This window comes from Pelophylax lessonae (genome assembly GCF_965119305.1).
Source record: "Pelophylax lessonae genome assembly, chromosome: 6".
NCBI classification, from domain to species: domain Eukaryota; kingdom Metazoa; phylum Chordata; class Amphibia; order Anura; family Ranidae; genus Pelophylax; species Pelophylax lessonae.
The window spans coordinates 232,976,164-232,995,929 of NC_138773.1; the positions used below are offsets into that span (position 1 = coordinate 232,976,164).

General features: G+C 42.7%; 1 protein-coding gene across 3 annotated transcripts in view; it reads right to left on the minus strand.

Annotated features, from left to right (window-relative positions):
- Positions 1 to 19,766, minus strand: part of COL18A1 (collagen type XVIII alpha 1 chain) — a 259,891-nt gene that overhangs the window by 100,751 nt on the left and 139,374 nt on the right. Inside the window, exon 1 of one of the 3 annotated variants that reach the window (XM_082261322.1) lies at positions 4,184 to 5,194. The exons of 1 other annotated variant lie outside the window; for it this stretch is intronic. In XM_082261322.1, coding sequence (XP_082117448.1) covers positions 4,184 to 5,108 — 925 coding nt within the window. In that variant the 5' untranslated portion in view covers positions 5,109 to 5,194. One more of the 3 variants, XM_082261323.1, reaches the window with a different exon arrangement.

Here is a 19,766-nt window from a genome sequence, read left to right on the forward strand (position 1 = left end):
CCCCAAGCTTTCAAGGTGATAATGTGGCTGTCAATGTAATACGTAGTTTTGCTCAGGTATGGACATTCCGAAACACATAGGGGATGATTTACATTTACTTTAAAGTGTATGTATACTGCAGTGCAGCGCACAGATGTGAGCAGATCCTATCTATAACATTAAGTTTTGATGACAATTGTGTTAGAATGCTCCAATGCATGTGTTAAAACTTGAATGTCTGAACGGGGCTCCAAGTGTCCCAATTACAATATTTCCCTTTATCTTGTTCTGATGACATCTCTAATATATCCTCTTACTTTTTATCTAGATGACCATGGTGACCAGCACAACCTGAAGGGTGAGTCTACCCAATGGGGACACAGATAACAATAACAACTGGCCAGAGGGTCTAACCCTTTCCCAATAGATTCAATACTAAACAAAGTTTTGCTTAGAAATATACTTGGAGCCCACCATTCAAGGAGAAAATGAGAGCTCAAGATAGTGAGTGAGAGGGAGAGTGAGAGAACGAGATAAAGAGAGCGAGAGAGCGAGAGTGAGAGCGATAGAGAGCGAGAGAGAGACAGAGAGAAAGCGAGAGTGAGAGAAGGAGCGCGAGAGAGAGTGCGAGAGAGAGAACGAGAAAGCGATCGAGAGAGAGCGAGAGAACGAGAGAGAGAGAGCGAGAGAGAGAACGAGAGAGAGAGAGAGAAGACGATAGAGAGAGAGTGATAGAGAGAGAGCGAGAGAGAGACAGAGAGAGAGCGAGAGTGAGAGAAGGAGCGAGAGAGAGAGTGCGAGAGAGAGAGCGAGAAAGCGATCGAGAGAGAGCGAGAGAACGAGAGAGAGAGCGAGAGAGAGAACGAGAGAGAGAGAAGACGATAGAGAGAGAGTGATAGAGAGAGAGCGAGAGAGAGACAGAGAGAGAGCGAGAGTGAGAGAAGGAGCGAGAGAGAGAGAGTGCGAGAGAGAGAGAGAGAGAGTGAGAGAACGAGAGAGAGAGCCAGAGAGAACGAGAGAGAGAGAGAGAGAGGACGATAGAGAGAGAGTGATAGAGAGAGAGCGAGAGAGAGGACGAGAGAGAGAGAGGACGATAGAGAGAGAGTGATAGAGAGGGAGCGAGAGAGAGGACGAGAGAGAGAGAGGACGATAGAGAGAGAGAGTGATAGAGAGCAAGAGAGAGAGAGTGAGCGAGCGAGGGAGAGCAGAGAGAGAGAACGAGAGAGAGAGAGAGCAAGAGAGAGAGAGCGAGCGAGGGAGAGCAGAGAGAGAACGAGAGAGAGAGAGCAAGAGAGAGAGAGCGAGCGAGAGAGACGGCAGAGAGAGTGAGAGAGAGTGAGCGAGCGAGGGAGAGCAGAGAGAGAGAACGAGAGAGAGAGAGAGCAAGAGAGAGAGAGAGAGAGCGAGCGAGGGAGAGCAGAGAGAGAACGAGAGAGAGAGAGCGAGAGAGAGCGAGCGAGGGAGAGCAGAGAGAGAACGAGAGAGAGAGAGCAAGAGAGAGAGAACGAGAGAGAACGAGAGAGAGATAGAGATAACATAAGACAATGGGGGATTGATTTACTAAAACTGGAGAGTGTATAATCTGGTGCAGTTCTGCACAGAAACCAATCAGCTTCCAGGTTTTTTTTTATCAAAGTTTAATTGAACAAGCTGAAGTTAGAAGCTGATTGGCTACCATGCACAGCTGCACCAGATTTTGCACTCTCCATTTTAAGTAAATCTACCCCTAATGCTGGCTATACACTATACGAAAAATCGTTCAAACTCATCTTTGAAAAACGAACACTCGGCCATGAGAGCAGACGATCGTGCTATCATGTAATGACCGAATTTTGATCGATAAATCGTTCAATTTACATAAATGAATCAGTTTTTCATTCATTTTATCACATACGCCTAGTGCAAACAGTTCGGGCGAGAAACACAATAACCTTCAATTTATCGTTCGTTTGGCAGAATTTTCCAAACTGTTCCTTTGATTTTTCAGCTCTGAAAAGTTCAAACCGATCTTCTATTTGTGCCCATTAACGAATGAAAAACGAACGAACGGACCAAATGACAGATTTTTGAACGATTTTTCAGGCTAGTGTATGGTCTTCGTTCTCACCTTGTAGGTGCGATGGTGTACTTTTTTTTGTGTGTTTCTGCGTGTTCCCACACCACGTTTGCGGCAGCCCAATCATTCAATCATTTTGATGGGCTGCCTTTCATGCAAGAAACGCACAAAAAAAGTGCCAGACCCATTTCAAAAATCCCCCCGCAACAAAACCCATAGTAAGATACATGGGGGTGCCAATAAGAATAACATGAGTCTGTAAAAGAGCAGCGGGTTTTGTGTGTTGTGGGAAAGCATGTGACTTTGCATGCACTTCCGCAACGCCCAGGTGTAAATGAAGCGTAACTCCCATAGCTGTGAAGACAGATGTTTTCCAACACACATCGGACTTCCTATCTAATATCCCATCAGGTTTCTTTTTTTACTTTTTTCTGCTAGTAAGCCTCCGTATGTCTAATGTGGCTGTCAATGTAATAGTTTTGCTCAGATATGGACATTCTGAAACACATAGGGGATGATTTACTAAGAATGGAGAATGCAAAATCTAGTGCAGCTGTGCATGGTAGCCAATCAGCTTCCAGGTGTTTTTTATTGAACAAGCTGTAATGCCTCGTACACACGATCAGATAATCAGACGACTTATCATTCGCATTTTCTTGCATGATACTAATATCGAATTCAACAATGCGTTCTAAACATATGATTTTTTTCGTGCGATTCTGGAAAAAGCTTCTTGGTTGTGTAGCTACGTATCGGATAGTGCAAAACAAAAACAATGGCAGCCAGGCTTTTTCCGCTTTATTTTAGTGTTTCTGATCATGCATGATCTTTGTCTATCGATTTTTAGGGGACGCATACTGTACTGATTAAATGATTGTCGTTCGCTAGGCTATCACACGACAAAAGTTTTCCTGTTTGTCCCTTCGGATTTTGTTGGACGAAATGTCGTGATCGGCTGTTGAAAGCTGTCTTCTAACGATCAGATTATCGTGCGATCAATTCCAAAGCGATTTGTTTTGTACTATTATCTGATCGTGTATACGAGGCATTACAAGCTGATTGGCTACCATGCACAGCTGACCAGAGTTTGTACTCTCCAATTTTAGTAATTCCCCTCCCCATATTGTTACTGGTAGCTTTTTACATAACAATTACCTTTTAAAAGATTGTGTTCTACTGACATTTAACAGTTGACACTTCACTTACCTTCCCATTCTGTAGGATTGGAAACCTCAGGGGTCTCCGAACCTGTGAAAAAATGAATATACACACAAGAATCCCCCGAATCGTCCTCAGGGAGAGCATCACATGATACGGGGAGACCTGCTCCCTTAAAAAGGTCCCAGCAGGCATCCTGTAGGGCCTTACAGTACCCCCGGCATGGCACCGGTGGTGGCACTGAGGAGGAAGTATTACACCTTGGCACCAGTAACAAACAAAAAAACCACTCCAGGTAGCGGTGACAATGAGATTTAAGAAGCCCCTCCCAATCATGCAAAGCAGCCTCAACTTCCAGCACACTGGTATGATTCAGATAATTGGGCAGCATAAAAGTTTCAATTCCCAATTTGTGGCAGAAAGGCAGATTGGTGGGCACAGGCAAGCAATGAGTGTTTGTTGGAGTCAATTTAGGTAAAACTAAAGCAGTCTCTGCGCGATTATTTCTAGAAGCTTTAGTGCTGGTTAGTAAATCAAGCTCTGATTGATTGGCATTATGATGTCCCTCTGTATAGCTTACATGTGTATTAGGAGCAGGAGCAATGACAGCAGTGGCAGCTATCCCAGAATGTTTAGGGAGCCCAATTCTCTCATCATTAGATTGATCTGACTTAGCTATTGGATTACTCACAGCTTTCTTATGTAACAGCAAATCTGAGGAATTTATCACATAATGGGATAGGCCACTGGCAAGAGAATCTGTCATTTCCATTGAAACGGCACTGCGCATGCTGCCTGTGTGACCCGTGTGCGTAGTCAGTGAGTCCAGTAGGGTTGGGGGGGAGGATGGTCCTTTTAATTCCAGATTGCTAGTCTTGGGTAAAGACTCTGAATTCTGGACTCCCTCCTTGAGGTTTCCTGAAAAAGACTGGTTGGGTAATGGTGTAGGCCCAGCCTCCACTGCAGGGAAGACTGGATAAGAAGCAATACCTGGTTGAGCAGACGTAACGTTTCTTGAAGGCACCTGGGTGACGTTTAAGGTCTGGTTATTGGAAGGGGACGATTGACTATGTGCATGTGTTTCTGTGGTCTTGCCCTGCCCCATGCCATAATGACTTAAGTTGCCACTTTGATTTGTAGGAAGCGTTACATTGATGATTTCCCCTAACTCTTGTTCAGCAGGTGGATGGTCAGTAGAAGTCAGCAAGTCCTTCTCTTTCTCTTCCCAAACATTCATAAAATTTCGAATATTTTCAGCCACGTTTAAGATCTCAGCACCCACGCCAGCAATATTTTTATCTTCTGTCTTCTGAGTGGTTGAGGCCTCAGGCGTAGAGGTGGGTTCATTCTTTGATGTAGGTGTTGCAGACTGAACATCAGAACCCCCGCTTAGCTCCTCTTCCTGAATAATACTGAATATCGCATTTTCTGGGGGCTTTCTAATAGTCTCAAGGGGTTCTGGAATCCGCAGCTGATGGTTCAAAGAGGCTTCTGTAGTCCCAGGCTGTTTCTGTGTGGTTAATGTGTTTGGATTTGTCGTTGCAGCTGCAGGGATGGAAGTTTGGTTAGATGAAGACGACCCATCTGCAGATAAAGATGCTGTAGCTGCAGGCTGTGAAGATGGAGAATTTGCAGGTGTGAGGTCCTTTTCATCCTGCCCTGTAAAAGAGCTCTCGTTGCCTACAACTGTCACTTCTGTAGGAAGGCTGCTTTCTTCGGGAGATGATGTAGCAGAGGAATTAGGTGCTGCAGTTGTAGCCAAAATTGCAGACTCTGAGGTTATCCTCACCACAGAGGTAGCAGGAACCGTTGGCTTTGCACCCCAGCCGAGCCAGTTTAGGAACTGTGCATGAGACAGTGCAGGTAAAATCACCAGAAGGACAGCCAGCACTGGCCAAAGCCGTGTCAAAGCCATGGCAGAAAGGCTGTGAACCCTTACACAAAGTTTGCCTGTTCACATTGATTTGTCCTCTACAGCTAGCAAACTACACATTTACCCTTCACACGAGAGCTGAACTAGTAGAGGTGTGGTTATACAAATACCAAAACCATGCCTCCTTATCACAAGCCAGCCCCACAGCGTGTGGAAAAGCTGAAACAACTGCAAAATGCTACACAACTGACTTCGCTCTTGACGGACAAAAAAAAAAAAAAAAAGTTTCAAAGGATGACAAAAGGCACATTGTTGGGAAAATAAGTGCACAGCTGTAAGGAGTGTCCGTACACAGCTTCCAGTTTATCATCAGCCTGCAGTTTTCAAATCCTTCAGCAACTTGCTGCTGGACAGATGCTGAGAACTGAGTGGCACTATTAGTTCCACAGCAGCTGCAAGTTAAACCTCTTAAAGTCTAGGGAACCCTTAGATCTTGTTTGATACTTTGGGGTTGATCTACTAAAGGCAAATAGACTGTGACCTTTGCAAAGTGCAGTTGCACTCTACAAGAGCATTTGCTCCAGAGCTTAGTAAATGAGCAGAAGCTCTGCTGACTTTTATCATCCAATCATGTGCAAGCAAAAATGCGTTTTTTTAAATTTTCCTTGCATGTGTATGGAAATTCTTTACATAGTAAAGCTTCTACTCATTTACTAAACTCTGGAGCAACTGCACTTTGCAAAGTGAACAGTCTATTTGTCTTTAGTAAATCAAGCCCTAAGGGCGAAGGTTCGAAGGTTGAGCTACAGGTGTTTGGATGCTCAAATGTGAACAGAGACCCAGGGCTGGCCCTACCATGGGTCCCACTGGGTCCATTGGACCCAGGCAGCACTTGGAGAGGGGCAGCAAATTTACTCCCAAGATTTTTTTTTCCAGCAGTTGTGTGTCATCAGTTTGCGCCGTGTTACGGGTGGCATTTCCCCATCTCATACTGCCGCCTATAGTGCAAACTGATGAGTATGAGGAGGTGGAGCATCTCCTCCGGGAGAACGTCCCTCATGTGGTCGTAGTGTGCGCAATGACATCAGACATCAGCGCAATCATCTCTAGCAGGGCAGGCTGGGTCTTATAGGGAGGTGGGCACAGCAGACACAGGAGTGACAGGAGGACTAAGGACAGACAGTGGGTGTTTGGTGGACCGGTCCGATGGTGAGTTATGGAAAAAGATAACGGTATATATAATATTTTCCAAATGTTAGGCTTATATAAAATAATGGATGTGGGGGCCTTTTGTTGGGCGTGATTTTTTTTTTTGGGGGGGGGGGGCGGCATTTTATTCTTGGACCTAGGCAGCACAATCTCTTGGGCCAGTCCTGCAGAGACCACTGGAAAGAATGGGGTTTTGCTTGTTGTATGTTTTGCGCATGGATAGGGGCTAAAGCCGGCCCTAAATGTATTAATTTCAAGTACTTGTATAGTGCCGTCGATTTACATATAGTATACATTCACATCAGTCTCTGCCCTCAAGGAGCAATCTAAGGTCCCTAACTCACATTCAAAAACAAATACTAGGGACAATTTAGACAGGAACCAATTAACCTACCAGCATGTCTTTGGAGTGTGGGGAAAAAACCCATAAAGGCACAGAAAGAACATACAAACTCCAGGCAGGGAGTGCCGTGGTTGGGATTCATACCAACGGCCCAAGTTCTGCTAGGCATGTTCCTTTCTGAGATTCAGGGGTTGAGCTCCAGGCGTTTGGAGGCTCAAATGTGAACAGAGACAACTGGAAAGAATGGAGTTTTGCTTGTTGTATGTTTTGCGCATGGATACGGGCTAAAGCCGGCCATAAATGTATTAATTTCAAGTACTTATATAGCGCCGTCGATTTTACATATAGTATACATTCACATCAGTCTCTGCCCTCAAGGAGCAATCTAAGGTCCCTAACTCACATTCATAAACAAATACTAGGGACAATTTAGACAGGAACCAATTAACCTACCAGCATGTCTTGGGAGTGTGGAGAAAAAACCCATGAAGGCACAGGGAGAACATACAAACTCCAGGCAGGGAGTGCCGTGGTTGGGATTCAAACCAATGGCCCAAGTTCTGCTAGGCATGTTCCTTTCTGAGCTTCAGGGGTTGAGCTCCAGGCGTTTGGAGGCTCAAATGTGAACAGAACAAATTGAAAAGCATTGGGGGGTTGCTTATTGTGCGTTTTGGAGCTTTAAGCTACAAAACGCTCAAGTGTACATGGGGGCCAAAGCTAGCCATAAATGGATCGAAATTCAGCAAGGATTGGCCAAATTTTGATTCATGTATCAGCAGGGAGTTTGTACAGAAGTTGATCTACCAAACAACTTCTGTACACCTGCCCTATCAGTATTTTATCTATCGATTAGCTCCTCAGGCTATAGCCAGCAGCGCTGATCAGTGTATTCTAATGGTGGGGAAGTCTCCCCGCTGTCGTAATATAATAGCTCACCATTAGGATTCCCCATTCCACATTGTATGGATGGGGTAATTAAGTTTGTTTTTTTTTTTCATTCAACCCACTGGTTGAACTAAGTTAAATAACTGCCTAGTATCTCTGCTTTTACCTTATAATAAACACAGGAAAAAATAATCTGATGAAGGAGGAACACCCTGAAACGCGTAAGCGTTTTTTTTGAGGTCTACATCCTTCCACGGCCTGCGGCAGTTGAGGATGCCCAGTGGAGACCCCTGGTGGCCCCTCATTGCTTATTGCCCGTGTTTCATAATCGTTTTGTCTGTATAATATGTATACATGTCTATTACAATAAATTGTTTTAAAGATAATGCGCTAGGCTGGTGCGCCCTCTGTCCATTTCTCTTTTCCAAAAAATAATCTGGGATCTGATTGGTTGCAATAGGGAACACACAAGATTTTATCCCAAGTTTTTATAAAATCTTTTTGTCCGTGGCAGACATTGATGTCAGATTCTGAGCTACTGAATATAAATGGAATGAAGTTTGAGAATCTCAGCAGTCAGATTTGGTCGCAAATTAAAAATAGATTAGATCTGAAGTAAAAGTTAACAAGCGGAGAGAGGGAGGTAGTGTCTGGGTCAAAGGTCTCTTCTGCTCCACTGACCACAAAGTCTTATGCTGAGCCCCCATCTAACACAGGAGGGGAAGGATGAGGGTGCTGACTCCTAACACATGACCCTTCCAATTACTTCTTACTGGAAACAACTCAGAAAACTGAAATTTCCGAAAAAGAGGTAATGATTGGAGGAAGAATGTGACATATGCATTGTTACACCTTTTGTTTTGACTAGATCGCTTTTTGATTTTGATTTTTATTGATTTGCTAGTCAATGTGAGTATTTGAGCACAATAAGGTCCACTATAGCGAAAAATATGATATTCTAGTATTGGTTATTCTAATAGTCATCATATGAATATAATAGTACCTCGTATATGAATTCCTTTTTTTGTGCTTTTCTCCTTACAGTGGTCAGTTTTATACATTTTATACACAAAAAAAATATCCTGCTTTAATGTGTTAGCCAGAGTGACAACAAGTTTACTGCAGAACGAAAGAAGTTGTCACCCTGTGAAGGAAGTGTAGAAATAAAGGTTCTACTGGAAGGTTCAACAGGTAATAAAATCATATTATTGGGAGACTCAGGCAAACAAAAACAGGCAAGTTAATGCTAATTATAGACTAACTAACCATCTCTCTCTCTCTCTCTATATATATATACGGACTAAGACTGGAATGCCATTAAAGTTTATGTACGTGTTCTATCTATCTATCTATCTATCTATCTATCTATCTATCTATCTATCTATCTATCTATCTATCTATCTATCTATCTATCTATCTATCTATCTATCTATCTATCTATCTATCTATCTAATACTTTTGGTATTATAGTATATGTATATATATATATATATATATATATATATATATACACACATACATACTATAATACCAAAAGTATTGGGATGCCTGCCTTTACACCCACATGAACTTTAATGGCATTCCAGTCTTAGTCTGTAGGGTCTAATATTGAGTTGGGCCACCCTTTGCAGTTATAACAGCTTCAACTCCTCTGGGAAGGCTGTCCACGAGGTTTAGGATTGTGTCTATGGGAATGTTTGACCATTCTTCCAGAAGCACATTTGTGAGGTCAGGCACTGATGTGGACAAGAGAGCCTGGCTCGCAGTCTCCGCTCTAATTCATCCCAAAGGTGTTGTATCGGGTTGAGGTCAACCCCACACTATAATTCCCCCTCCACCAAATGATTTGGACCAGTGCACAAAGCAAGGTCAATAAAGACATAGATGAGCGAGTTTGGGATGGAGGAACTTGACTGGCCTGCACAGAGTCCTGACCTCAACCTGATAGAACACCTTTTGGATGAATTAGAGCGAAGACTGTGAGCCAGGCCTTCTCATTCAGCATCAGTGCCTGACCTCACAAATGCGCTTTTGGAAGAATGGTCAAACATTCCCATAGACACACTCCTAAACCTTATGGACAGCCTTCCCATAAGAGTTGAAGCTGTTGTAGCTGCAAAGGGTGGGGCAACTCAATATTGAACTCTACAGAGCCATTAAAGTTCAGTAAAGCTGAGAGTGACTATAGCTTCAGTCTCTGATATTTTTATCCTGCAGGAAAACCTCTGCAACAAATACTACTGCTGTTTAGATATAGAAAGGAATACAAAGATTTGTGGGATTTGCAGAAGCTTGACGATCGAGTGTTTTAGCAGCCTTTGGTTGTTAAAGAGAAAAATCGCAACAAGTTTGATCGGGTTGTGTAGGGTTTGACTAGGGACCAATGGCAAGAAATTGCAAGCATCCGACGCACTGATTATCAAACACAGAGACTTTTCTAACATATTGGGAAATATCCAACTGCCAGTCAAATATTCCCTTCTGCCCGCAGAAAGTACACATTTTACTGCATGTGTGCCATGCTAGAACAATGGAGACCGTTGTGATGAGTGCCCTAACAATGGTAAGCAGAGAGGAACCCACCCGTCTATGGCCACCCTGTAGCTGCTCATAGACTTCATAGGCTACTTATTCTTCCACTGATGTCAGTCAAATCGCATAGCCCCCAAAAAATATGACTATGTTTTAAATAGACACCATTGTGTGGAATTTATTTTTTCATTGCAATGAGTGTTTTCAGATTGAAGGGCTTTAATTTATCAACACTTTTAAAACCAAAAGTGGCCATAGGCTGGTCATACACTACACTATCTGATTGTACAATTTTTTATAAATCTCCCATTAACTATGCAGTGCCTGCTTGGATAAAAACGGAATGGACTGTTTAGGTGTGCCCTGTTATTACAAAGCTTTAGCTAGCCATACATGCTTCAGTATTTATTTTTTTGTTCAGCCAGCGGTCTTAACAAAAAAACTCAATCGATTCCCCCATCCACACATTCAAGGTGAAGCCAAGTTCATGTCCATTTTGAATCCAGGTACTGCTGTAGTGCACCATTCCACCTTGTCATCTTTTGTTGGGAATCTGGTGATTTGAGAACCCCTGTTTGTATTGCAGGATAGTTATTCTCAAACACACCCACTGCAACATCCTTGCTCTCTCCCTCCCATAAAGAATACTTTATGGAGAAAGAAAGAAGAGAGATAAGGAAGGAAGGAAGGAAGGAAGGAAGGAAGGAAGGAAGGAAGGAAGGAAGGAAGGAAGGAAGGAAGGAAGGAAGGAAGGAAGGAAGGAAGGAAGGAAGGAAGGAAGGAAGGGAGAGGGAGAGGGAGAGAGAGAGAAAGAAAGAAAGAAAGAAAGAAAGAAAGAAAGAAAGAAAGAAAGAAAGAAAGAAAGAAAGAAAGAAAGAAAGAAAGAAAGAAAGAAAGAAAGAAAGAAAGAAAGAAAGAAAGAAAGAAAGAAAGGAAGGAAGGAAGGAAGGAAGGAAGGAAGGGAGAGAGAGAGAGAGGGAGAGAAAGAAAGAAAGAAAGAAAGAAAGAAAGAAAGAAAGAAAGAAAGACATAGAAGGAGAGAGAGGGAGAGGCACAGACAGACAAAGAGAGATTCAGGCATAGAAATAGAAAGATAGACAGACAGAAAAAGACATAGAATAAGAGGGAGACAGAGAAACATAGAAAGAGTGAGAGAGTGAGAGAGACACAGAGACAGACTGAGAAAGAGAGAGAGAGAAAGAAAGAAAGAGAGGGATAGACATAGAACAAGACAGACAGAAAAAAGACATAGAGAGGGAGACAGAGACACTTAGAAAGAAAGAGAGAGAGGGAGAGAGAGACAGGGAGAGAGACGTAGTAGAAGAAAGAGAGACAGAGCGAGTGACAGAGAGATACACAGAGACAGACATAGAAAGCTAAGGAGACAGACAAAGAAAGAGAGCCAGACATAGAAAGAGAGAAAGACAATCAGAGAAAAAGAGTGAGAGAGAGGCAAACATAGAAATAGAGAGAGGCAGAGACAGACAGAGAAACTCATAGAAAGAGAGGGGGAGAGAGAGAAACTTAGAAAGAAAGACAGACAGACAGACAGAGAAAGAGTGTCGCAAACATAGAAAGAGAGAAAGCAAGACAGGGAAAGTGAGACAAGAGAAAGACACAAAAAGAGACATAGAGACAGAGGTGGAAAGAGAGAAAAAGAAATACAGAGATCAAGCGAAAAAGAGACAGAGGCAGAAAGAGAGCAAGAGGGAGGCAGACAGAGACAGAGAGAAATGAAGAAAGAGAAGGAAAGAGACACACTCCCAACGATTTTCTATAGACCTGCATAAAAGCTGGCTTCAGTTTTAGCACAGCTGCAGAATTTGCTGGACAGCATTAGTAGCTCACTGTGTAGTCTCACTTATTTTCTGCAACTGCTCTTTAAAATTATTTCCCACGACTCTGCTATTGAGCCAAGAGATCTCAGCCAAATGATCGTCCCAAAAGAGGATGGATTGTTCCATTACTTATTATATCAATGTTGATTGTTTGTTTTATTTAACTTGTAAAATAGCGGTACACAGAATTATAGGAACTGAATTTAATTTGGTAAAAAGAGAAGCTGCTTTCTGGTGGTCTTCAAAATAAGAGGGATGCTTTTAGAGATGAAACAAATAACAAATGACAAATGACTAAAATGTGACACTTCCCCTACAGATCAGATTGCTTTAACTATAAAGAAGTTTAATATTCCCTTCCATACAAAAGATCATATTCAGCTTCAGCTGTAACACTGAGAAGCATTTTTCTATCTGCTATCTAGTATGCATGTCTATACTCCTCTCTCAGTTATACTTCTTACTGACAAGCAAGTACAATATAGTATTGGCAAAAATGTTCCAGCCTGGCCAGCTGAACGGACCCCAACACTGGAGTAGACTGGACCCCTCTTGTGTACACCCAGACATTGTCCAGCAGTTATCTGGTCCTGGCTCAGTGACGGGCAACCAGTAGTCCTCCAGCTGCTGCAGAACTACAAGTACCAGAAAACCTTGTCACCTTGTTGGTTGACTTATGTATGGGCTTTCTAGTATGTCATGCTGAGACCTGTAGTTCATCAAGTGGAAATCTGCTGGCTGCCTATTACTGCCATAACTTGTTGAAACAGTTGAGTAATGTTCCCCTTCTCGGTTATCAATAAAAATGATCAGTATTTAGCACTAATCACCTTAATGTAGAGCCCCTGGTCCTGTGTAACATCTGGCATGTAATAACTGTCATTCAAGGTATCTATTCACAGTCTTCTTGCACGTAAAGAAACATCTTGAATTCTCTCCTTCTTAGATAAGACTCAAGTCAGAGTTCAGACAAACTTTTCCTTTCTTTATTATTCTTTGTCAAACTCGATATTACCTGCTTCCCTCTTTTGTGTTTTCTAATGAAAGTTTGGGAAAACTTGCCGTAACAAGACTACAACAGATGCCAGGAATTCCCAGTGTTTGTTCTTGTTTTTAGGGTTTGACCACAAGCCAATCAAATAAAAAGGATGACTGCAAGAGGTTGGCACGTGGAAGCAGAAGACATGTAAAGATAGGAGCTAGCAGCTATGGCGGATTCATTTCACATAGCTCGGTGCCGGTTACCAAATCCAATTTAAAGTGAACCTGTCACAAGCCAAACCACTAGAAAGCTTGGGATGTGGTCAAAGCAGCCACACCCTCACTCATGTAGCAACATAGCAACTCAATGGAAGTGCTTAAAAATGTTGCTGTCTCAAAAGTATACATTTCTTTTGTATACTATCAAAGCAGCAAATATTTTCTTCTATAAATCAGCATTATCATTTTATATAAAAGAAATCCTGTGTTTAGGAAGTATAAACACTGCCAACGTTGAAATAAATAAATAGTGTCCGCTTACCAGATATGATGTCTTTGAAAACGCCCAGTAGGCGGACGAAACGCGTTGACGCACTTCCGGTACGGCTCTGACGCATCGTCACTTCCGGTTACACTTCCTGGATCGGCTGTGGAACGCATGCCAACAGCAGTGTCCACTACAACCTGTCACCTTACACATTGCGAATTGTATATCTATGTTTGTGAGTATGTTTTTAACTTCTTTTTGGAAATAAATTGTTCAAAACATACTTCACTATATGCGGTCCTTCTATTTTTTATTTGGGGTCTATGGAGGATACTCGGATCTGTTTTATCTAAGGAAATACTAGATGCCATATGGCATTCCATAGGAGAAGGCTTGAAGTTGCGGTGAGTGGGGAACCGAGAGGGGTCACCGTCACCTGGAGCACTTTATATAGTTTTTTCTGCACTGGAGCACTTTGGAATTTGATCACCAATGAAAGGACTTGTTATTTATATATTTATGTGATTTAATTTTTTACTTCACTTTATGTATGTTGATTTGTATTTCATGCTAGCGCTGTTTTAAATTTGATTACATACTGCCAATGTTGGCCTTCCTCCAGAAAGCACTAGATTCCTGGCGGACATGCCAATCCCATGGCCATAGTACCCACCTAGGCTAGGTTTCTCTGCTTTAGCCCGGAGAGGCCTCTAATATATTCTTCCATGCACACTAAAAAGCATGGATAGAGGAATCCCCTCTGTCGGCTATTGTATTCAGACAACCAGCATCCACAGCTATCTGGATACCCAAACAATAACTGCATCTGATTGGGTCCAGTCACTGTTTGCCCAACCATTTTTCACCCGGCTCCTTCTATTTTTCAGTCTGCAAGGGAAAGTGATATGCTTGGTAAAGTGATTGTAAAGTCTATTTTTTTGAATAAGAAACATGATATACTTGCCTACTCTGTACAATTCTATTGGCCTCCAAATCTCCTCTTTTCAAATCCCCCATCAGCGATATTGGCTCCTCCTCTACTGAGTGTGCCCCCATAGCAAGCTACTTGCTATGAAGGCACACCTGCAGGCTTCCTCCTGAGCCACACCACCTGCATCCTTAGACAGTGCAGCTCGGCCCCGTCCCCTGCTCCCTTGTCACCTGACTTGACTGACAGCATCAGTAGCCAATAGCTCCCACTGCCTCAGCAAAGCTTGTGAGATGGGGAAATCAGGAGAGAGCTGCTAGACGGGCACAGCACTGGATCGAGTGACTACCTTAATGCATTAAGGTAAAAAATGTTTATGCTTTAGCTCAAGGGGATACTGAATGAGCTGTAATACTTGCCTTATTCCTTGCTCTGGAAGGCTCTGGCACTCTCCTGTGCCCTAGCTTGTGGTTGGTCCCTTTCCATCCTCACGTACGACTCCGGACTATTGGCCCTGCATTGTACTTGATGACGTCATTGTGCGACCGCCGGCTGCAGGGGCCAGTTACACAGAGTGAGGGAAACTACGGGATGGGAAATAAGGTACGTACTACCCCTTTTTTTATTCTCTGTAATAAATCATTTTCAACCAGTGCAGGGGGGTGTCAAACTACCAGGGTATATATTTGTAGTTCCCGTAGGTTGGTCTTTAAAGGGTTAGTTCACCTTTACCAAATAAACTACCTAAGCAGGTAAGGGGCGCTTGTAGATGAAAACAAACTGTGCAGCTAAATAATGCCCTAGCTTTAAATGTAGGCCATCATCCTGTCCTGCCTTGTCGCTAGGACATTGCTAAGACACTCCCAGCTGATATAAACCCATTCGTATACACTCTCTCTCCTCCATAGCAGTAGCTCCGGTCAGCGATGCTGCAATGGAGGAGATAGTGGACCACACGTGTGGTGGTTTGAGGGCTCACTTTTATTGTCTTAGCAATGTCCTAGCTACAAGGCAGGATGGGATGATGCTGTCTTTGGGAGTTTTTCCCCTAGTCCTCGGGAACTATGTCAATGGCCTACACCTAGAGCAAGGGCATTATCCAACTTTAGTTAAAGCGCACTGTGTTTCTACAGACACCCCTTCCTGCATAGGTAGTTTTTTTGGTAAGGCTACGTTCACATCTTGGCGTTGCTATTACAGGCGTTTTTATGGGCATTTTTTTCAGGCGTTTTTATGGGCGTATTTGCATGGGTTTTACAGGCGTTTTTTGTGCAGGCGTTTTTAGATTGAATAGAGACCAATAGAAAACGCCTGTAATCTGCCCAAAAAGAAGCTCATGTACTTTTTTGAGCGTTGGGCGTTTTGCTCACGGCGTTAAAACGCTCACATGTGAACAAGGGCCATTAAAATGAATAGGATTTGTCTTGTTGGGCGTTTTGAGAGCTGATCCTAGAGCAGAAAAACGCCCCCAAAACACCCCAAAACGCCTACATGTGAACGGAGCCTAAAGGTGAGCTAGCCCTTTAGGTGCTCATTCACTTTGTTACAGAATAATTTTTTCTCCTTTACTACAACCCCATGGAATACTCCATAAATAATATGAAGTATATAAAGTTTGGTATAGATTGTATGAATAACGTTCTACACATAACAAAGAAAAGTGCAGCGCTAAAATTGAAAGTCCAACAGATCTAATGAGATCAGATGTAATCAAAGAAGCAAGTGCGAGGGCTGATTAAGTAGGGATCCAAGGAAAGTCACCACCAACACCGAAAACAGTGCCTCTTACCCCAAGATGTGGACCTCCTGCACAGAAGGTCAAAAAAGCATAACACTATCCTTAGCAGTTGGGAGACAGACACCATTCGTTCCCCAAGGGTCCTTAGCATATGACACTACATCCTCTGGAAGCTTCTCCAAAGGCACGTGTGGCTCAAAAAAAAAAAAAAAAGGGACACCTCTTGGGGTAGTACGTTCAAATAAAATTAAATTTATTCAAGTAATCGAATCGCGCACCCGGACGTGGCGGCCATCTTTTAGGTTGGAAACAATTGGTTTCCAGGAGACAATTGGGATTTTAAATGTGATAAATGTGAGTTGAATTATTTGAATAAATTTAATTTTATTTGAACGTACTGCCCCATGAGGTGTCCCTCTTTGTATTTATGAGCCACACAAGCCTTTGGAGAAGTTTGAAGAGGATAGTGTTATATGCTAAGGATCCTTGGGGAATAAATGGTGTCTGTGTCCCAACTGCTAAGGATAGTGTTATCTTTTTTTGACCTTCTGTGCAGGAGGTCCACATCTTGGGGTAAGAGCAGGGCTTTTTTTCAGCGGGAACTCAGTTCCGGCACCTCCAGAACTGAATGTATGCAATGGCAAAGGGTGCTGGGGTGTGATGGAAGGTCTACTGATGCTGGCTTCTGGGGGATCTATTGTTGCTGGAGGGGATCTATTTTTGCATGGCAATCTATTGTTGCGGGTGGGGGTCTTTAGTTACTGGAGGGCCAATTGTTGCTGGAAGGGATCTACTGTTTAGGGAGGGGTCTACTGTTGCTGGCTGCTGAAGAGTCTATTGATACTGGCTGCTGGGAGATCTGTTGTTGCTGGGGTGAGGTCTATTTCTGCTGGCTGCGAGGAAAGTATTTTATTGTCATCAATACTAACCATACAAATTACTTAGTACTACAAAAATATACCTGGCTCTATATTCTCTAAAAGGGGACGTACAGGGAGTTGGGTAGGGTCTGGAACCAAGGGTCGGTGCTCGGAGGTGGGTAGGGGGCGGAGACACAAAGTGACTTAGAAGGAGGGAGTTCCTACACCTATTCTCTGAGAAAAAAAGCCCTGGGTAAGAGGCAGTGTGTTTGGTGTTGGTGGTGGCTTTCCTTGGACCTCGACTTAATCAGCCCTCGCACTTGCTTCTTTGATAGCATCTGATCTCATTAGATCTGTTGGACTTTAAATTTTAGCGCTGCACTTTTCTTTGTTCTTGTTCATTTTTATGTTGTTATTCCTGCATACATGTGCCAGCAGCTTGACTTTAGTGATCATATGTTATATGTACAATTCACGTTATCCTAGCGCAACTTTTTGATATTTTATATAACGTTCTACACATATTTGTGAATGGGATAAATGACGTCTTTAGATTTTAGGTATCAAATCTGTTGGAATGTATGGTCATTTCCGGCACTCCCTATGCATTATAATCAGTGCCTGTGTAGGACAATTTGCTTATTCCAGCCCTGATCGGAGTTGTACTATAATTGCGTTCATCTGATGAGAAGGAATTTGGAGTATTGGGAAAGCTTTACAAAGCAGGAAGACCAAATCCCTAGATTACAAAGTGGTTTGGATGCAAGCGCTCAAAGGAAATGGAAATTGATATCCAGCGTTTAGATTTACACTGTCAGCAGGATTATACTACAGAGAATTGTGTGATCATGTAATACGGCCACTCCGGAGTCGGGTATCCCCACTGTCAAACTTCATTTTCCAACTGGGAAACTCAAGTCGAACAAATCCCACATGCTGAACCTTCTCAGAGCCATCCTCTGGGTACTGGGAGACTCAAGTTTCCTGGGAAAATAAGCCACAATGCAAATCATCCAGATGCTTTGGCAACTCCCAATGGAACGGACACAGATTGCCCCATTGTCATTACAGCCTATAACTGACATTCTCTAGGTTTTTACAAGTTCCCAGCTGACTTTTCCAGAGCAAGGAGCAGAAAAATGTCACAATTTGTATAGACATTCGGTTAGATCCCGCATGTCCTATTTATCAGAAATAGAGATAGATCTATGTTTAGATATATGAGAGTTTTCTTCCATGAGAAACCTCCGACATGGTTTCATCAGTACAGCTGTATATACCAACACCCGTCACTGACAAGTTTAATCTTTGTAATATGGTTCCACTTTAGAAGTCACATTTCACTTTAATTCTTGACGCGGGACACTAAAAGCCAATTAGAGTAATGGTCAACAAACAAAGACGTTCTCATCATCTTTGGTTTATTATTTCAATAGAAAATCCGGGGAAAAGGTTAAAATAATACAAGAATTAAACAAACGGGGCAATAAATCGAAATCAGCAAATGACTTGACTTTATAGTCCTTGGCATCAGAGAAGCTCAGGTTCTCTTAAAGAATATGTTACCCCAGCATTTCATATTCCTGATACTGTATGTGCCTGCTGTACCATGATTGTATTGCTTCCTTTGTGTGAAATCCCTGATGTTCCTGTCAGTTCCTCTGCTTTCCTTTTCAAAACTGGCCACACTAGGCATGGAAGCACAGCATGGTCAGTTTTCTAGCTTTACTGGGAACTCAGCCTGCTCTCCTCCAATGATCAGACTTTTGGTGACACACCCCCCCTCCCATGCAGCCATTCACTGGGAAGACCAGAACTGCTGTTTCTCTTCCCCTAGCTCTCTGAGCTCCTTATGCAACTGATAACAGAAGGTATGTGATCACTTATGAGAAAGAAGAGAGTTTTTTATGTGTATACACAGATGTATTGCCTTTCATTTCCATTTCAACTAAATGGGTTGTTTTACTAGGTGAGGATTCACATATACTTTAACCACTTAAGGACCTGAAGGATTTACCCCCTTGATGACCAGGCCAATTTTTGCGATTCGGCACTGTGTTACTTTAACTGACAATTGTACAGTTGTGCGACGCTGTACCCAAATAAAATTGATGTCCTTTTTCTCCCACAAATATAGCTTTTGGTGGTATTTGATCACCTCTGCAGTTTTTATGTTTTGCGCTATAAACAAAAAGAGCGACAATTCTTGGAGAAAAAAAAATATATATTTTTTACTTTCTGCTATAAAGCATTCCCAATAAAAACAATGTAAAATCTAATTTTTTCATCATTTTAGGCCAATATGTATTCTGCTACATGTTTTTGGTAAAGAAAAATCCCAATAAGTGTATACTGATTGCTCTGCGCAAAAGTTATTGCGTCTACAATCTAGGAGAAAGATTTATGTCATTTTTATTAATTTGTTTTTTCTTTTACTAGTAATGGTGGCGATCAGTGATTTTTAGCGTGACTGCGACATTGCGGCGGACAGATCGGACACCTAACTGACATTTTTTACTTTTTGTGGGGACCAGTGACATTACTACAGTAATCAGTGCTAAAAAATATGCACTGTTACTGTACTAATGACAATGGCAGGGAAGGGGTTAACACCAGGGGCAATCAGAGGATTAAATGTATGCCTAGGAGGTGCTTTTTAACTTTGAGGGGGATAGGCTTATGGAATCAACACAGGGACCTGTGTTCCTAAATAGGAGGAACACAGGAGCTCTGTGTTGATTGCTGACAGAACAATGGTCTGCCGTGTTTATAGCAGCAGACAGCCGTTCTGTCTCCCCAGGGAGTGATCGCAGGTGCCCGGTGGCAATCGTGGCCGCCGGCCCCACAGATCAGATTCCCCCTCTTGCAAATCGGCATTTGTGTGCCCCCATGCTCGTTA